At 40.0% G+C, this 20946-nt stretch overlaps 1 protein-coding gene across 6 annotated transcripts in view; it reads right to left on the bottom strand.

Moving 5' to 3' along the window:
• BICD1 (BICD cargo adaptor 1) overlaps positions 1–20946 on the bottom strand; it is a 272490-nt gene that overhangs the window by 29424 nt on the left and 222120 nt on the right. For 2 of the 6 annotated variants that reach the window (XM_030804957.1, XM_030804959.1), the window contains exons 6-7: positions 19466–19617; positions 15522–15729 (exon numbers count right to left, since the gene is read on the bottom strand). In XM_030804957.1, the coding sequence (XP_030660817.1) occupies positions 15522–15729; positions 19466–19617 (360 nt within the window). Of the gene's footprint in view, positions 1–859; positions 869–14238; positions 14433–15411; positions 15730–19465; positions 19618–20946 lie in introns of all 6 variants that reach the window. The other 4 variants (XM_030804954.1, XR_004028348.1, XM_030804958.1 and 1 more) reach the window with 4 other exon arrangements.

Below are 20946 nucleotides of genomic sequence, written 5' to 3'. Positions count from 1 at the left end.
GCACCAAGAGGTAAAAGTACATTTTGCTGCCAGATTCTTACATCAATTAAAAACCTTTCAAAAAATAATCTTTTGTTTAGAAATGACCTTCTCAAGAGCAACGCCAGCTGGCACAGAGTTAACTCAAGGTGGTACGATAGTCTGTTCTTGTTAAGCAAAGTCAATAACCGCATATATCTAATGAAGGCCAGCTCTACCTTTGAAATGTCAGAATTGATACATCATCAAAAAGAAACAAAAGAGAAATAAGTTAAACTACAACCAAGAATCCACTAAAAAGATCAATTATAAAAATAGATCCCAAACAAGAAAAACATATGAGACGCCACTCAATGAAATGTGTTTGATCTTCTTGTTTAATATTTTCTTCATTTCTTTTAATCATTAAAAAAATTACACTAGAAAATATTCTGAGAGGTTCAGGGCATCTTCTTCTGTAAATCAATGGATCTGAAAATTATAGACTTTCACCAGTATCAGTTGTCTCTTGGCTTTTTTTTTCATTTTTAAGAAAATAGGAAATACTTATTACATGTAATCCACATTTTTGGTGGGAGAAACAATTCAGTTACCTCAAAACTAAACCAAGTGTTTCAAAATGCCTTGTCTTCACAAGCAAATTAAACTGTAAGTATAACTTGGTTAAAGGAAAAGCAAAATGTTTAAATACTAGATATCTTGAAAATCTAAGTTTACAGAAGATGCTTATTCATTTTCAAAGAAAAGAATAAGAATTTCCAATGACAATCTTCCTAATGTAAAAGTATTTGATTCACAGAAATTTAACTGAAGCAGAGCTACTCAGGAACAAATCTATTAAGAAAGATAAGATTCACCTACAGGTTTATAGCCAACTTACCTCTTTTTGCTTTTGATGTCAAGTAGTGCATAAAAAGAGAAAAAAATTTATGTTTAACTGATTCTAATGTCAATACATAATGGCTTATTCCATAAATACCTACTCAGAGTAAAGGACCTCAGAACTAGTCTTTTAAAAGATCCTGTGGTTAGAGGTGAAGCTTGGCCAGAAGCAAACGGTAGCCCTTCCTACTTTAAATTTCTTTCTTTTCTTCTTTTTATTTTTTAGACACAGGGTCTTGTTCTGTCGCCCAGGCTGGAATGCAGTGGCACGATCTCGGCTCACTGCAGCCTCTAACTCCCAGGCTCAAGTGATCCTCCCATCTCAGCCTCCTGAGTAGCTGGGATCATGGGTGTGCATCACATCCCTGGCTTCTATTCTAAATGTACAATTTCAGTTCTTGTGATCCAAACTGATCACAGACTAATTTTCTCTTTGTAGCAAGACACAACCTGAAGTGCAAAGAAGAACTGGGAGACAAGGCTCAGTTTAGAGCAAAAGAATGGACTAGATGACCAGCATCAGAGCAGCAAAAAAGACCTTAAGATGAGGCACTGTGTCTCCTTAAACTAAAACACAAAACAAACCAAAAAAACAGCAATTTTTTTTTTTTTTTGAGACGGAGTCTTACTCTGTCACCAGGCTGGAGTGCAGTGGCGCAATCTTAGCTCACTGCAACCTCCGCTTCCTAGAGTCAAGTGATTCTCCTGCCTCAGCCTCCCGAGTAGCTGGGATTACAGGTGTGTGTCACCATGTTGGCTAGAATGGTCTCCATCTCTTGACCTTGTGATCCACCCGCCTCGGCCTCCCAAAGTGCTGGGATTACAGACATGAGCCACCATGACCGGCCAAAAACACCAATTTTTATATCCACTAAGAATAACTTTTTTTTTTTTGAGACAGAGTCTTGCTCTGTCACCCAGGCTAGAGTGCAGTGGCGCGATCTTGGCTCACTGCAACCTCCACCTCCTAGGTTCAAGCGATTCTCCTGCCTCAGCCTCCTGAGTAGCTGGGATTACAGGCACCCACCACTGTGCCCCACTAATTTTTGTATTTTTAGTAGAGATGGGGTTTCACCACCTTGGCCAGGCTGGTCTCAAACTCCTGACCTTGTGATCCACCTGCCTCGGCCTCCCAAAGTGCTGGGATTACAGGCATGAGCCACCATGCCTGGCCAAAAATAACTTTAGTTAAAATGACAGTCCTGCTCTAGATCATTATTCTGCAAAATAAATGTATGTATTTTCATATAAGTTTTAAATGCAAATTTTTCTTTTCTTTTTTTTTTTGAGACAGAGTCTTGCTCTGTTGCCCAGGCTGAAGTGCAGTGGGTGCCATCTTGGCTCACTGCAGCCTCCACCTCCCAGGTTCAAGCGAATTCTCCTGCCTCAGCCTCCTGAGTAGCTGAAATTACAGGCGTGCGCCACCACGCCCGGCTAATTTTTGTATTTTTAGTAGAGACAGGGTTTCACCATGTTGGTCAGGCTGCTCTCGAACTCCTGACCTCAAGCGATCTGCCCACCTCGGCTTCCCAAAGTGCTGGGATTACAGGCGTGAGCCACCGCCCCCAGCCACAAAATTTTCAAGTTATAGAAGTTGTTTTTTTTTTTTTTTTAAGTAATTATTTTAAGAGTAACAATCTAATCTAGTCCTGAGAACCATCACTGGCTAATTCAATCACACAAGAGGGCCGGCTCCAGAAGCAGTCCCTCAGAAGATCTCATCTGTGGACTGGGCACACTGAAGTGACATAAATAATCTATATGCCAAAAAAGAAAAAGAAAATCTCTGGGATCCAGTAATGACTAAAGTTAAAATAAACTTGGCTATTGCATGTACAGTTCATAAAAAACTTTAAATTTGTGGTACGGAGAGTATATCAATGACTATTATTGGCTGAGAGGTGACAAAGGACAATGAATTTACTTTCTGTGGCATCCTTATGACTTTACACTTTTTGAAGAACACAAAGAATGGAATAGTCAACCATTTTGAGTTGTGCTTTTCCTTTTTCCTCTTGTACCTTTCAGGTAAAATACACTGGGGAAACTGCCAGGAAAACTGAATAAGATCAATAGATGACTAAAGAGATGGGTGTGTGGAGGACAGAACACAGAGTTATGCAAGAGGAATCCCTGAGGGTGGCAGCAATGCTTCCCTGCTCTGTAATGAGTGTGGTGCACTAGGAATCTTTGCTGGTGGATGAGCTATGTCAGTTTAATTACTAGGTCACTTTAAGTAGTCTAGGTATAAGTGCTATGAAACTGTATTTTCACTACATCATTTCTTTCTTTCTTTTTATTTATTTATTTAGGCACTGTCACCCAGGCTAGAGTGCAGTGGTGCAATCACAGCTCACTGCAGCCCCCACCTCCTGGGCTCAAGCAATTCTCCCACCTCAGCCTCCCCTGAAACTACAGGCACACACCATCATGCCTGGCTAATTTTTGTATTTTTTGTAGAGACAGGGTTTCACCATGTTGCCCAGGCTGGTCTCAAACTCCTGGGCTCAAGTGATCCACCCACCTCGGCCTCCCAAAGTGCTGGGATTACAGGCGTGAGCCACCACGCCTGGCTCACTACATCATTTAAAATAAAGGAGTGGGAAGGAGCAAGCCTGGGCCTTCCATGAACATTCTAACTACACATCAGTTGAGCTATGCTCACAGCCAGAGCTCAGGCTGCCCCTGCCCGACTCCCTTAGAGCTCAGGAGAGCTGCTGAAGCCAGATTTCGTGTGTAGAAAGGTCAGTTTTCCTAACCGTTTACAATGCCTCAAAGGAGTTCAGGTGGCTGTCATGTTGATGGACATGCCAGAATTAAATCAGTGGCTTCCATATTCCATGTAACAGTATCTGTATACTTTTAGATATCGAATCCCGCCGTTTTGACAGAGAAATCAAAGTGTTGGCCTGTTGTCAGAATTCAGCAAGAACTCAGGGACATCACTACTCCTTCCTGCCCTGTCTACTCAGTTCACAACACAGTCACTTTAAATCATCAAAAAAGTTTGTTTTATATATTAGATAATGGGAATTGTCCCGTTTTTTTGGAAAAAGCATTCCCTTTTCTTGGGAACTATATGATGCTGAGATATCTTAACATTTATTTAGAAGCATAGATTTTACACAGTGGCCTCCAGACCCAGTCACGGATAGAATAACTTGAATTCATAGCATCAGAGAGTCTCAGAGCTGGGAGATGCCCTCCCAGGATTTCTTCACTGTAGGCTCTCCTTTTACATTTATGAGGAGAAATGGACAGGGAAGTAGTTGGTTAACCTAGAGATTGGCTTCCCTGGGTACCTACTGTGACTTTCTCATAATATGTTTTCTTAGTATTCTTTGCAGATAGAAGTCCCTTTGCAAGGTACAGTTTGGACATACCATCTCAGATAATGCCTTATAATCACTGTTGTAATAGAGGTGGTTGTTATGTAGTTACAGTGGGGGCAAATAGCAGAATATAATAGACTGGTGCCAGCAGATTGGATTAAATAGGTATGAGTACAGCATAGAAGATGCTGATGGCTCTCTTCCTCTGGACTACAACGAATGGCCCTAGCTGCCCACTAGAACTCTTCTTTGCTTGCAGAGCTTTGGGATATGAAGGCAAGGTAATATTACAGGTAGACTGTTCAGCACCCAACTCCCTGGCACAAAGGATACCAAAGAAACTGTGGATTTGGTGTTGTAGGCTAGTGATTGCCGGTTGGTGGAATACAGGCTATTCTCTGTCTTGAGGGTGGACAGCACACACAGGTAGAAGGTGGTGAGATTAAAATGTATAATTGTTTTATTCTGGATTTAGACTAGTTTGTTATTACTGGGTGGAGGCTGGTCACTTCAGTGAGCCTGAGGCAGGATCTGTGATCTAGAAACGAACCCTAGAAATGTCTCTTTCAGCTCGAGTGTCTGCCTGCTGATATATATATATTTAGTGAGCTGGAAAGCATCATTTGGGGTTTGGGCAGAGTCAGGAGAGGCAGACAGTTATTGCCTGGAATGTCCTGGGCCTCATGTATATCTCAGCTCACCTGTTCCTCCCTGTTACTCCTCCGGAAACAGCCACCTTCTGGAGGCTGCTGTCCTCAGCAATGTATGGGTGGACTTAGGTGAACATAAGTATGAACTAATTACTCTTGCTCTTAAATATGTAACAATTAAGAATATCAAATAAGTACTTCTTCTTTCACTTTATGGATATATTAGAGAAAAATTGTAGTTTTTCTCCTAAGGATTAAAATAAGGAACTTTCAATTTCCATGGATTTAATAAAATTTTAACAAAATCTAAAAGACTTTAAAATTACATAATGATACTAAAATAGTCAATATGGATTGAAAAGTATGATCTAATATAATATACACATTCTTGCTACAGAGTTTTTCATATTGATCTCTTCAGTAATTAAAAAGTTTCATCCTTTCACCATAGCTTATTTCGCATACAATGCTCAGGTTTTGAATATGAAATCTTTTAAGGAAATGTAATTTCTGGATAGGAATACCTGACACAGGAGAGACCAGTAAATAAAAAAATAAAACAAAATAAAAACACGAATAGGACCATGGTCATCAGGTGTTCTACTAAGTATTGCATTTTTGTTGAATGGGTCCAATTTGTAGCACAGAATGGTTTACTCAGTATTATCTTTATCTTCTCTCTTACTGTGGGAAGAAGGAAGGCACATGAAATAATCAACCTTGAAAGACTTTGATGTGTTTTCAGTCTGTATATATGGTGTCAATAAATTCTGCTATTTAAAACTGGCAGGGTGCATTTTAAACTTTTTTAAGGCGCTCTCTGCTTAAAATAAGAAACATGGGCTTTCACAACTTCATTACAGTAATTAAAAAAAAGTCATTATACTGTTTTAAGAATGTTTAAGGAATATGTTTTGTTAGGATATACCTAAGTAATTAAGTTTTTATATTGACAAGGAGATCTAGTAACAAATAAGAGATGTATGAAAAGGGTATACAGGTACAAACTTTTTTTTTTTTAATTGAGACAGAGTCTCGCTCTTGTTGCCCAGGCTAGAGTGCAATGGCGTGATCTTGGCTCACTGCAACCTCCACCTCCTGGGTTCAAGCAATTCTCCTGCCTCAGCCTCCCAAGTAGCTGGGATTACAGGCACGCGCCACCATGCCCAGCTAATTTTTGTATTTTTAGTAGAGATGGGGTTTCACCATGTTGGCCAGGATGGTCTCGATCTCTTGACCTTGTGATCTGCCCGCCTCAGCCTCCCCAAGTGCTGGGATTACAGGCATGAGCCACCACGCCTGGCTCAAACATTTAATATGTATCTATTTTAAAAAGCATTGCCACCAATCAGAGACAAAGCAGAATCGGCAAAATAGCACGTTTGGTCTGGTATTTCAGTTTAAAAGAAAAATGAGGGCCGGGCGCAGTGGCTCATGCCTGTAATCCCAGCACTTTGGGAGGCTGAGGCAGGAGGATCACCTGAGGTCAGGAATTCAAGACCAGCCTGACCAACATGGAGAAACCCTGACTCTACTAAAAATACAAAATTAGCCAGGCATGGTGGCACATACCTGTAATCCTAGCTAGTTGGGAGGCTGGGGCAGGAGAATCGCTTGAACCTGGGAGGCGGAGGTTGTGGTGAGGCAATATTGTGCCATTGCACTCCAGCCTGGGCAACAAGAGCGAGATTCTGTCTTAAAAAAAAAAGAAAAGAAATAAAAACGAAATACATGCCATCTTAAATTTTATTTTAAAATCAGTTGTTAGTTCTTGAAATTTAGATTTCCGTGTGGAAATTCTATCTAGTTAAAACTATTGGTAAGAAGTTCTAGAACTGCACCGTCCAATACAGTAGCCCTTAACCAAATGAGGCTGTTGAGCATTTGAAATGTGGCTAGTTCAAATCAAGATATGCTGTAAGTGCATAATACTGAATTTCAAAGGCTGAATAAGAAAAACAGAATGTGTGTGTGTGTGTGTGTGTGTATTTTTTTTTTGACAGGGTCTCACTCTGTCACCCAGGCTGGAAAGAAGTAGCACAATCTTGGCTCACTGCAACCTCTGCTTCCTGGGCTCAAGCGATCGCCACACCTTGGCCTCCTGAGTAGGTGGAACTACAGGCGTGCACCACCATGACTGGCTAATTTTTGTAGTTTTTGTAGAGACAGGGTTTCACCATGATGCCCAGGCTGGTCTCGAACTCTTAGCCTCAAGGGATCCACCCACCTCAGCCTCCCAAAGTGGAATTATAGGTGTTAGTCACCTATGAATTCCATGTTGAAATGATCACATTATGGATATAGTGTGTCAATTAAAATCTATTACTAAAATTAAGTTCACTTGTTTCTTATTATTTTATTTATTTTTTGAAACAGGGTCTTGCTCTGTCACCCAGCCTGGAGTGCAGTTGCACGATCATGGCTCACTGCAGCCTCAATCTCCTGGGCTCAAGCAATCCTCCCATCTCAGCCTCCTGAGTAGCTGAGACTACAGGCACATGCCACTATGTCCGAATAATCTTTTTATTTTTTGTAGAGACATGGTTTCGCCATGTTGCCCAGGCTGGTCTTGAACTCCTGGGCTCAAGTGATCCTCCATTTTGGCCTCCCAAAGTGCTGGGATTATAGGCATGAGCCATGGTGCCTGACTTCTTTTTACTTTTTCTAACATGACTACTAGACTACTAGAGAATTTAAATTTACATATATGGTTTATATCATATTTCTATTGAATAGTTCTGAACAGAAGCATTCTTGCAGCTGTCATTTTATCATTTGGCAAGAAATATTTCTATTGTACACACAGAAAATTCCAAGCTTTCTTAAAGAGCTCAAGCATGTCTTCCTTCCCCTTCATAACTTCTTCTGACTCAAAAGGAACAAAAAGATGAATGTATAGGAAAGAAGAACCCAGATATATCAAGTGAAAAAAAAACCGGCATGCATAACGTCTGTGGTCGTGCCAATGGTATTAACACATATGTAAAATGCATATGTTTTTATATATGTATATATTTATGTGCGTTTCCTTATATATGTATAGAATGTTTCTGAAAAAAATACAAAAGGTTGGGTGGGCGCAGTTGTGGCAGAAATCTACCATCTACTGTATACCCTTTGTACTTTAAAATTTTTGAACCGTTACCTATTGAAAAATACACAGCAAGTATAAAAATGTATTTCTCAACATGTGGTTGACAATTTTGTGATAATATATTTTTTATTCTTCTTCTTTTTTTTTTTTTTCTGAGACAGGGTCTCACTCTGTCACTAGCTGGAGTGCAGTGGCTCACTGCAGCCTCGACCTCCCAGACTCAAGCAATCCTCCCACCTTAGCCTCCTGAGCAGCTGGGACTATGAATACATGCCAGCACATCCAGCTAATTTTTAAATTTTAATGTAGAGACGAGGTCTCGCTATGTTACCCAGGCCAGTCTCGGACTCCTGGGCTCAAGCAATCCTCCTGCTTTGGCCTCCCGAAGTGCTGGGGTGGCAGGAATTAACATTTTTTATTTAACTTTTGTTTTGGCAGATTCCAAACTAAAGACAACATGTTCTGACATCAAGAAGTGCCCAGGCCTTCCCCTGCAGGGAAGAATTCGTGGAAACTATGTTCAAAGAAAATACAAGCCTAAGAGATTACAGGTTTCAACAGACTACCCTTCACTCCTACCAGTTCAAGAATTGAATCCTGTGGAAAAAGAAAGTATAGTGATATGGGGAAGTGGAACACACATAAATAGAAAAGCCTCTATAGGAAAAAATATAATTTATAAAGTACAAAATACTGAGGTCATTAGTTCAAACAAGATTGACTGAGCTCCTTCCACATACAGAACATGGAAAGCGGTAAGAGCAGGTTGTGTGCGCACAGGACATGCTGGCTGATGAAATATATAACTGAATTGTAACTTGGGACATATTTAAACATTCCTATTCCTCACAGTTTTGATTCTGGTCTCCGCTACCTCTCATCTGCATATTTTATGAGTCTCTGTACCTGCTTCTTTATGTTAGATGTTACCCTCATCTAATCCATTCTCCACCTTGTCATCAGGGTGATTTTATCAAATGAAAATCTGATCCTATTCTTAAAACTGCTAGGCTATGCCCGTGGGAAGGTCTGCTCTCACTAACCCGGCCCTCTGTCTTCAGGTCCCTTTGCAGCCTTGCTTTCTATGACCTCCAACTCCTGCACCAGGTTGAGCTCATGGCACTGGGGCAAGTTGACCTACTTTCCTATAAGGTTCTTCTTACGACCCACACCTGCGCCGCCACCTTCTGCCTATTACGATATAGTCACCTTTCATGGCCAGCCTTGCGTTTCTTCTGGAAGGATGTTCCTAACCATCCTAATGCCTTTATTTATTTCAAGAATATCTATTAACATCAGTACATATTTGTCTCCTACCTCCCCTACCAGACTATGAGTTTCATTTGAATATCGTTGTATATCAAGAGCCAAGAAAAGTGCCTGACACATGGCAGATATTCACTGACTTTTATTACATTCTGGTGAACGAGTAAATGGATTAATGAAATAAATGTGATTTGGGTACATGCTTAAGAACACAGGCTTTGCAATACACGAAACAAACAAATATCTACTTGTTTGAATGCAGTGAAACATAAAGGCAGTTTTTACTACGAACATGTCGGTGTGTATTGTTGACTATATATCTCAAGGGGTGATTATGAATCTAAGGCTAATACACTTCTGTAAGTTGCTTTAAAAATCAGTAAAATGCAAAATATCACAGAAACATCTTCAGACTTCAAAATAATACCATTCTCTTAAACTAGCTGAGTCATTGTGTCAGAGAAAGAGAGGGGGGAGGGATGGAAGGAGGGAGGAACAGAAGGAGGGAGGAGATTGAAATGAGAGGGAGAAGCAAGATATCTAAGAGGAAAAGCGTGACATGGGAAACACAGTGTGAAGAGCAAGCTGCTTAGGCTATTACTTCCAGATTGAGTCCAAACTTGCTTCCCCAGGTTTGCCATTTCCTATTTATTATGTGTAAATGCTGCAGTCAGGTCTTTACTACAGAAATAACAACTCCCGCCTGTGAATTATATGGATTCCTTTTACATATTCTGACAGGCTGATTGCAATTATTGATTAAATGGTAAGATGATGAGGAGGAGGAGGAAGAGGGGAAGGAGGAGGAGGAGAAGGATATAGGCCTAGGTAGTTAAGGAGTCAAGATAAAATGCTGGCTAAAAAATAGGCAACAATTTTGTGAAGACATACAATCTGCTGCCTAATTACAAACTCCTTGATGACAACAGGGTCCCTTTTGGGTCAAGGTCATCAAGGCTGATAGGCACTTCTCAGACCAGCTGGTAACTGAAACGGTGAAAACTAAGACGAGCATGTGGAAGGACACTGGAATTTGTGTGCCAGGATAAGGATAAAGTTAAGAACAAGAAAGTGAACAAGCACCATGGCCAGAAGCACTGGAACTGCAAGGGCTGAGGCTGCAGAAGCTGAGCCAGCCAGAGGGAAACACCAGAATTTTCCCTTAAAAGGTTGTACTAATGCAGCAAATCGATCAGTATAATGCATTAATCAATTAGGATAAAATATTCTACTAATGTTGAAAATCAGTGCCCCACCCTATAGTTGATTCTCCAGAATGGAGAAATTGTGCATTTAAGGAGATGAGGTTTTCTGTTTACCATCTCATAGAAATAAAATCTATTTGAAAGTATCTCTTGTACAGACTAAATAACATTTTATGTTCTGTGTCTTAAATTTTTAAACGAGACATACCTCTCTCAATTCTTCAACTGAAGGATTAAAAACAAATTAAACTGATTTCATTTTTAGTTGAGGTAATTGCTTCAGCGGTCCTCAATAGAAAAATAAAGCCCATATCTGCTTATTAGAATAATTAAAAATCATCTAAAAAGATGTACTATAAATATATTTTAGGCTGGGCGCTGTGGCTCACGCCTGTAATCTCAGCACTTTGGGAGGCCGAGACTGGCGGATCACGATCAGGAGATTGAGACCATCCTGGCTAATACTGTGAAACTCCATCTCTACTAAAAATACAAAAAATTAGCCGGGCGTGGTGACGGGCACCTGTAGTCCCAGCTACTTGGGAGGCTGAGGCGGGAGAATGACATGAACCTGGGAGGCGGAGCTTGCAGTGAGCCAAGGTTGTGCCACTGCCCTCCAGCCTGGGCGACAGAGCGAGACTCCGTCTCAAAAAAAAAAAAAAAAACAAAAACAAACAAAAACAAATATATATATATAAGAAAACAATGCTTATCAAAAACATTCTGATTAATAGAGAATTTTCCTTTTAAAATGATTAATAGATATTGTTACTAGCTAGAAAATTTTATAATGGTTAAACTCATGAATTTAAAAATACTCATAAAATCTACTATTTCCCATGGGCTTATGATATTTCTTATATAGAACATAAGACTGGTATTATATGTCATATTTTCTCTTTCTTGGCTTAATGAAAAGATTTTATATAGTAAAAGCATCATAAAAATGTTTGATATGTCTTACCCTATATAATTCAGCTGAGGGAAAATAACATATATGGGTAATAATGCAGATATTTGTAGAAGCTACAATTTATTTGGTGTGGATGGTCAGTCACTTTCTATAGTAATTCGTTTAACTAGGATCTTTTAGAAAATGTTGCTAAGATTGATTTGATAGTAATTTATTAAGCATTAATCTGGTTGATTCCACGATACATAATTAAAAATTCCTAAAGCTATAACAGCTTTACTTCCTTTCCTCTTTTATTATTTTAACTTTACATAAATGGTGAGAATTATAAAGGTTATCAATATGGTAAGCTGTCATTAGCATGATTTTCTGGTCTGGTCATTATTCTGAATTCCACATTCCTTATATCTCTAATCTTTTTTTTTTTTTTTTTTTTTTGAGACAGCGTCTCACTGTGTCACCCAGGATGGAGTGTAGTGGTGTGATCTCGGTTCGCTGAAACTTCCGCCTCCCTGGCTCAAGGGGTCCCACCTTAGGCTCCTGAGTAGCTGGGACTGCAGGTGCCCACTACCACACCTGGCTAATTTTTGTAGAGACAGGGTTTCACCATGTTGCCAAGGCTGGTCTAAAACTCCTGAGCCCAAGCGATTCACCTGCCTTGGCCTCCCAAAGTGCTGGGATTACAGGTGTGAACCACTGCACCCGGCCTGGAATCTCATAAATAGTAATCATTTCTAAGGTCAATGGTATTTTCTGGTTATTCCAAACTAAAGAGTTTAAGACAATACATGGTACTCTCATTCATGAATGCTAACTGACTTTAGAGTTGTAAGATGTGTACAGTGTGTATAAAGTAGCAGAAAGATTCCCAATGTGGGAAAAAGGGAAAGTGTTTTATGGGCTTTTAGTACATTGATATACCCTTCTTGATAGCAACATCAGAATGGAGCAAAAAACAGAAAGATGTTCAACTTCTAACTGAGCCATCTCACTCTTGAGAAAAATTTAATAGATGAGAAGCTGAATGCATGAGGGTATTCCCAGCAGTGCTCTATAATATAACAAATAATGAAAAACTACCTCAGTGGACAAGAAGAGAAGTAGTGATTAATGCGGTAACAGCATCTGAAACAAAATCTATGATACAATAACTTTAACAAATAAAAACGAGACTAGATAACAACATGGAAAAGCTTGTGATATAATGTTCATGGTTTAAACAATGTAATGATAACAATATAAAATATATATTCATGTAAACAAAAACCAGTCATACAAAAATGAAAACAGTTATTGTTAACATTGATTATTAATTTTTAACCTTATTGAGATGTTATCTTTTTAATTAAACAGCAATAGGAGTTATTTATTAATCATACCAATTTCTTTTCTAAGTTCCAGTAGATAGTGCTACTAAATCCATCTGGAACACTAAAAAGAAGACTTGTGGGTTTTATCCGAGTTAGGTATCCTGATAAATCATTACCACTTTGGTGATTCACAGAATACTTCAAGGTACCTTCCAAGGAGGTCTAAAACAATAGGAAATCAGTTATGAAATTAAAAACACCACGCAGTTTTTACTGTTTTTCTTCTTAGGTGTATATTTTGGCTATTACACCATTCCAACTCATTATCACTACCAATTTCCTCAGACACCTTTAGAACATGAAATGCACTATCAGTTTCTACACCACATCTTTTAATCCCAATCAGTAGGCTGATTCCATGAATCAGATAAGGAAAGTGTTAGAGATCCAAAGGCTGAGGTTTGCAAAAAGGAATTAAGGTAAAATGAAAAAATAAATTCTATTTCAACGGTGGCAAACTCAAAGACTACAGGAGGGGCCAGGAGAGAATAGAAATGAGGATAGCAGGCTGGGTACAAGTAATAAGGAGGAGTGGGGACTGTGGCAAAGTGCAAAGCTTGCCCTAACAGCAGCAGCCACTACAGAGCTCCAACAGGTGTTGACAGGTGTGAACACAGACCCAGGGCTGCCAGATACTCAGAATCTTCCAAAAGAGGCCAAAATGCTGATGCTCATATAAAATCTCTTGAATTTTTAACTGTCAATAACTAACTTAAATTAGTTTTATTTTTTATTTTCTGGCAATAGTCAAATAACAGCTGCCTTTAAGCTTACATTGGTTTATGGACTCCTTGTTTGCCACTTCTGCCCTATACTCACATGCAGGGATTCCTTAAAAGGATGATTTTTAAGCAAGAATAATTTTCTCTATTTGCCATATGTCACATTTTCGATTTAGGCCTCTTCATAGAACAAGTAAAAAGAATGAAAGGAAGGAAGGAAGAAAGATAAATGCAAAATAGTGAAGCTAAGTGTGAGCATGTTGGTCATTAACCAATGGGGGCTTGCAATCTACAAGAACCAAGAACATCATGCTAAGACCTAAATGTCCCTGAGGAGCAAAATCTTAGAGGGTTTTACTTTTATTCCCAATGTAATGATTGAGGAGACATTCTGAGTCACTACAAAAGGAAATCAGCCCAAAAGCCTTCTTATACATATGGCTCCCTTTACGGAAATTACATTTAAAAATGATGAGAGAACTGGCCAAATCTGACCAAGATGGACTCGCCATGAGCTACCAAACTGCAAATAGGATCCAAGTGTGTGTGCGTTGTGCTTGCTGCTAGTTTCCCTTTACCTATCCCATTCCTTCCAACTCTCACTTGCCATCTTTGGCTGTTAAATGGAAGTCTGTCATTCTAAGGAATATGAGTGAAGGAGGAAATGGGAAGCTAAGTGTAAGGAAGTTTTTACTTGACTTGTAGGAATTTACACACCATCAAAGGTAGACTCTGCAGTTACGTGGGCCTGAGTGACTGGAAGGAAGGGGAGAGTCTATTCAACTAATCATTTGCATCACATGCACCCAAGGAAAAAATGTTTACCTGGTGGAGCCACGGTTAACCTTTTTTCCTTGCTGAGCCGGTGCCCTTGGATGAGTTCACTCATGGAAGGGGGGCCCTTCAGAAGAAATGATTCTGTGGAGGTGGGATCAGGGGGAACTCTTAATAAATTCTGTAGGTAGGAAGCCCCTGAAGTCCTGGGACGGCTCTGATCACAAAGGGAAGGTGAAAATTGTCTTGCAGGAGATCCAAGAAAAATACATATAGGAAACAAAAAAGTTTTACTTTAATTACCTTTCAACGCCTCACCAGTGACAACATTATTTATATTGGCATTTAATTGTTTAAATATGTAAATCAATTTTTTTTTTTTTTTTTTTTTCAGTTTCCACATCAGGATACAACCCTATTTGGAAACTGTTCTGGATACTGGAAAAGAGATTTATTACAGTTAGTCAGCTTGAACCGCAAATAGAAAATATATTATTTGAGTCTTTAATGAAAGCTCCTAAAATAAAAACGTTACCATTAACCGAAAATACAGGGTAAGTAACTCAACAGCCAGGACTCTGGAAAGAGGTCACAATCAAGCCCCTAAAAACCTTACAAGTGGTTTCTCTGAGCAATATTCCCATGCCAAATGAAAAAGCACAAAAACCTGCTTTCAAGAAAAGGACTGTGCGTATTCCATCCCATTTTATCTAGATATCGACATCCCCTTTCAGTCCGTCATCAGCTTTGGTCATATGGACAAAAGTTTGCCTAAGACAACATATTCATACCCTTGCCCCATTAAAGAGAAGCTGATAAACAGCACCATTTCCAAAGGTACAATGACTTTTAAAATTATAACCCAGGTAGAACACAGCTTCATTCTTAATATCCACCTTTTTCTACCAATTCTTAGGTTGGAGGTAAGGGAGAGGCATATTTACACATACAAAGAGTAGCAAAAATATTAACAGACACTTGAAAATTATATTATGATTCATCAAGAGGAGGGATTGGGCAGGGGGTTAGAAAGGACTACATAAACACAATTATCAAAAAGGTTTTGATCTGGAAAGACCCACATTAGCAAGACCATTTCTATGCCAGCTCCCATTTTTTCTTTTCCTTCCCCTCCTCCATCCTCCACAACAAGAGCACATTCATTTTTGCAGTTAACTAAAATCTGGCCACTGCACCGTACTACGAAGATCGCTGCATGCATACCTTTTCCTCTGAGTGCCACTGCTGACCCGAATGTTGGGTGTCTGTGGGCCCTGACTATGCAGGAGGTAAGTGTCTATGGTGGGCACGGTGACTGATGCCTCCCCACTTACTTTAGGGCTGCCGATCTTGCTCTTTCCAAGTTTGCCTTTGCTGCGTCGGGACTGCTCATGGTCAAACTCTAAGTCCTCCAGCCTCTGGGTCAGGGCGAGTTTTTGCTGGATAGCCATTCGTAACAAAGTATTTAGAGTCTTCTTCTCATCCTCTGCGGCTGCTAACTGTCTCTGCATCTCATCCAACTGGGTGACATATTCATCACATCTGGAACCAAAACAGCGAAGCGGTCAGAGGAAAATCTTGGTGAAACTGAATTTGGGACTTAAGTTGAAAAGTAATAAATTTGACTGAAATTTAGAAATTTAGAAGACTGGTTTAAAGGTCTAGCAACAGAATGTAAATAACCTATAATAGCAGAAAATTGGAATGTATATTCATCCATACAATGAGATATATGGGACATTTTTTAAAAATTTATTATTATTTTGTTGTTGTTTTGTTTATTCGTTTTTTGAGACTGAGTCTTGCTGTATCGCCCAGGCTGGAGTGAAGTGGGCATGATCTTGGCGCACTGCAACCTCTGCCTCCCAGGTTCAAGCGATTCTCATGCCTCAGCCTCGCGAGTAGCTGAAATTACAGGAGTGTGCCACCATGCCAAGCTAATTTCTGTATTTTTTTTAGTAGAGACGGGGTTTCATCATGTTGGCCAGGCTGGTCTCAAACTCCTGACCTCAAGTGATCCTCCTACCTTGGCCTCCCAAAGTGCTGGGATTACCAGCGTGAGCCACCATGCCCAGTCATTATTTTTTAAAGAGACAGGGTCTCACTATGTTGCCAAGACTGGTCTCGAACTCCTGGCCTCAAGTGATCTTCTTGCCTCAGTCTCCCAAAGTGCTGGGATTACAGGTATCAGCCACTGCACCCAGCCCATATAGAGACAGTCTTAATAGGCAATGTCTTAAATCCCAGGGACAGAGTTATCGTGGAGCTGCTGTGTAACAGCAGAATAACAAACAGTCAAGTCTCACACAGTGTCCATTGTGCCTGAAGTGTCTTACAGTAGCTCTTTTTACTGTGTAACATTGTATTCTTTGGAGGAATGTAACAAGTTTATTATAGGCTATGCCTATAGTATCCAAAATAATAATGCTTATAAAGAAAACATTTCCTTATCTATAGTTATACGTTTTAGTTTAATTTAGTATAGATTGCAGCTGTTGCTCGCCAATTTGACTGATTTGCCTACATTAGAAAACTGAGCATTTTCGATGATTTCTCAACCAGATGACAGAGCAATGAGTTGTCAAAAAACAAAAAACAGAAAACCCTGCAAAAACCAAGATTTGCACAGGGCTTGATATACATACAGCAGGCTGTCCAAAACATCTTTATTCAGGTGTCATACTTGTGCCGAAGAAGGAAGATAAGCTCGGTGATCTTTTTCCCTTACCAAAGGCAAAACCTGAGCACATACACATTTGGAAGGTAGAGGTGGCATGGGGAAAAAGCTCACTCTGAGTTTTTCTGAGTTTATTTACCCACTAAAATATGAATAACAAATATTGTTCACGCCAAAACAAGTCTGTGAAAATGGACAATTTGGGGATAACAATTCCTTTATATAAAAAATTATTATTATTTTTGAGACGGAGTCTCGCTCTATCACCCAGGCTGGAGTGCAGTGGCATGATCTCAGCTCACTGCAACCTCTATCTCCCATGTTCAAGTGATTCTCCTCCCTTAGCCTCCTGAGTAGCTGGGATTACAGGCGAGTACCACCATGCCCGGCTAATTTTCGTATTTTTAGTAGAGACGGGGTTTCACCACGGTGGCCAGGCTGGTCTCGAACTCCTGACCTCAGGTGATCCACCCACCTCGGCCTCCCAAAGTGCTGGGATTACAGGTGTGAGCCACCGTGCCCGGCCAGGGAATAATAATTCTTATATAAATCAGATTCAGACTTGAAATGTCTTTTGACATTTTTAAAAATTTCCTTCTCAAAGAGGAAATTTATGTTTTCTTGATTCCAAATGTAATCCTGATTCTTTCATCAAAGAAGGGGACATTGTGCCCCATTCCTATTCTTTATCCTGTCCATCATAGCGGCCAGGTAAACACATTCTATTCCCCAAACACTGCCATGCCCTGAGACCCAGAAGCTAGTTCCCTCCAGTTCCTCTGCACCCCTGTGGGCTCTCCGGCACTCAGCCTTCTCACCGCCATCTCCAAGAGATTCAATCACAAGGTCTGAGCTTAAGCCTGTACTCTCCTAACATACAAAGAAAGCTGGACAGTTTCTGGGGGACTCCTATAAAGCTCAGGAGATCTTTTTTTGTTTTTAACACTTTTACATGTATCAGCTACATGTAAATTATTTACTAAATCTGCAAGTAAAGCCATAGTAGTTATTCGTGAATTTTGCACCAAGTTTGCATCATACAAGATACATAATTGGTAGGATTTGGTCGGGCATGGTGGCTCATACCCGTATCTCAGGGCTTTCGGAGGCCGAGGTGGGAGGATCTCTTGAGCCCAGGAGTTTGAGACCAGCCTGGGCAACATAGTGAGACCCTGCCTCCACAAAACCCACAAAAATTAGTGAGTGTGGTGGTGCAAGCCTGCAATCCCGGCTACTCGGGAGGCTGAGATGAGGTGGGAGGATTGCTTGAGCCCAGGATGTCCAGGCTGCAGTGAACTGAGAGGGCACCACTGCACTTCAGCCTGGGTGACAGAGTGAGACCCTATGTATCTCAAAAAAAAAAAAAAAAGGTCTTTTTTGACACTGCATTGTGACAGCAAAAAATGTATTTCAACAGTATATTGAAAATCTCAAGATTCTGAAAACTTCAAATCAAATACATTCTTAACAATCACTTCATGTTTAAACACAAAATACAGGCGGGTGTGGTGGCTCACGCCTGTGATCCCAGCACTTTGAGAGGCCAAGGTGGGCGGATCGCGAGGTCAGGAGATCGAGACCATCCTGGCTAACAGGGTGAAACCCCGTCTCTACTAAAAGTACAAAAAATTAGCTGGGCGTGGTGGCGGGCACCTGTAGTCCCAGCTACTCAGGAGGCTGAGGCAGGAGAATGGCGTGAACCCAGGAGGCGGAGGTTGCAGTGAGCTGAGATAGCACCACTGCACTCCAGCCTGGGCGACAGAGCGAGACTCCATCTCAAAAAACAAAAACAAACAAACAAAAAAACCTGGGTGCGGTGGCTCACGCCTGTGATCCCAGCACTTTGGGAGGCTGAGGCAGGCGGATCACGAGGTCTGGAGATCGAGACCATCTTGGCTAACACGGTGAAACCCCATCTCTACTAAAAATATAAAAAATTAGCCGGGCGTGGTGGTGGGCACCTGTAGTCCCAGCTACTCGGGAGGGTGAGGCAGGAGAATCGCTAGAACCTGGGAGGCGGAGGTTGCAGTGAGCTGAGATCGCACCACTGCCCTCTAGCCCGGGCGACAGAGTGAGACTCTGCCTCAAAAAAAAAAAAAAAAAAAAAAAAAATTGTAAGTAGTTAGCTGATATGATGATTATTAACCTTCATTATGACAGTATCTTCTCGCACAGTACTAAAGGTAAGGCACTTTTATATACTTTCACCTACTTCCTTCACAGAACTCTGTTTCAGAGGTGATAATATTTAGCTATTCTAGGAAGTGGGGTTTTTTCCTTATTGAAAGCTTTTTATTTGGAGGGAGAGTCTCTTTGGGACGCATAAATTCTAGAAACAATCTATTAATATTAGCTTACTTAAAAAATATTTTTATGTAATAGAATTTCTGGATCCAGAGTGTTCAGTAGGGGGCTCTGGAAAACAGCACAGAAGGCTTGCAAAATTTAGATGCGTCAGAGAGGACTTCCACCGATTTTCTTCACACTTAGCCATCCTAGACTACTCACCAAATACACTCAACATGCACAAAGGCAGAGCGGTGACTCTTAAAGCCTTTTCCCCACCTGCCACACCCAGTGGTAGGAAGAAAATACTGTTACCTTGTTGCAAACATTGCTCTCAGGGATGAGAAGGTTGCAGCATCTTCTTTCAAAGCCTTCAGTTCATTTCTAAGCTTCGTCATGGTTTCAGTCACCATTGCTTTTTCATTTTCATATTTGTTCTTGAGATTAGCTAGCGCCACCTCAGCTGTCTAAAGCAGAAAATCACACTGCTTACAATTTTCATATCAGGAAAATCCATCACACAGATTGCTTCATGCTGTGCCTATTATGTTCTTTTATAAAAGGAAAGTGAAATTGATTTGGTTACGTTTTATATAAACATAGGTATGCACTTTGGACACAGGGAAATTTTTCTTTAATGTCAAAATGTGTTGTGAATTCACAATGTGGTTAAATTGCCCTAGAAGCCCGCTGCGAGCCAGAATCAGTATCAGGAGCTAAGAGAATGACAGTAGTTTAATAAATATTTAATGCAGATTGCTGAAAGTATGGGATTTTAGGACAAGGAGGGAGCCAAAATGAAACTTTAGACAAAAAAATTTTTTTACCAATTATTTAGTAAAGAAGCACAGCTTCAATTGGAATAATCAAATTGGAATACGTTAGAATTCAAATTTTGTCACCTGTGCTCTGTGGGCCCAAAACATAGAATAAAAGACATACACCATTGTAATTTATCATATGAGTATATGATAAACTATAAATCCATGTTATCATATGTTTAAGGAAAAGAAGTGATAAAGAACTAATTACTTTCTAATTTGCATACAATTTGTCCAAACAATGAAATATAGTCAAATATAATTCCTTCAAAATCGCCATAAAAGTAGGGGTTATAAAATGCTGAATGAGTTAAAACATTTGTTTGAATCTGGGATTTGGGCATATCTGAAGCTCTTGGAATTAATAGTGTTTCAAATCAAGAGCTACCCTGGAACACACAGGAGTAGAAGAACGCACTGACTGAATCAATGCCTAAAATCCGTGTATAATTAGGGATGGCCTGTTTGATGCACAGCACACAGTTGGCATGTTGAAGCCAAACTGGGAACACATGATTTTTACAAACTGGAAACTATAACTTTTCAAAGTGTATACAGATACCCCATACTAATGAAAAACCCCAATACTAGTAGAGAAATCCATTACTAATGCGGTTTCCCAGGAAGACTACCTTGGTTTTTAACATTTCTTTTTGTGCTTGAAGCGGGCAGCTTCAAATCTTCATATGCAAAGTGCCAAGATCTATAGAAATAAATTATTTCTTAATTAAATCAATGTTGGGATAGGGTACTTTGTTACTGTTTTGATTCCGAAGTAGTTTCTTATGAGTTTTGATTGGATTTAAATTCAGATTAAAATGAGACTTTACTCATAAAATACTTCTGTATGTTCTGTAGTGTTAATACATGGAGGAATCTTCAGAAATCTTACAGATTCAGAAAATTATCCACAATGCAGAAACTGACCTGGGGAAAAATGGCAGTTGTTTAGTGTTTAAAAAGCTTAGACACGTA

Source organism: Nomascus leucogenys, chromosome 23 (assembly GCF_006542625.1).
Source record: "Nomascus leucogenys isolate Asia chromosome 23, Asia_NLE_v1, whole genome shotgun sequence".
Lineage (NCBI taxonomy): Eukaryota > Metazoa > Chordata > Mammalia > Primates > Hylobatidae > Nomascus > Nomascus leucogenys.
The sequence above is the reverse complement of the archived record's forward strand: the minus strand, read 5'-3'. Positions and strand labels throughout refer to the sequence as shown.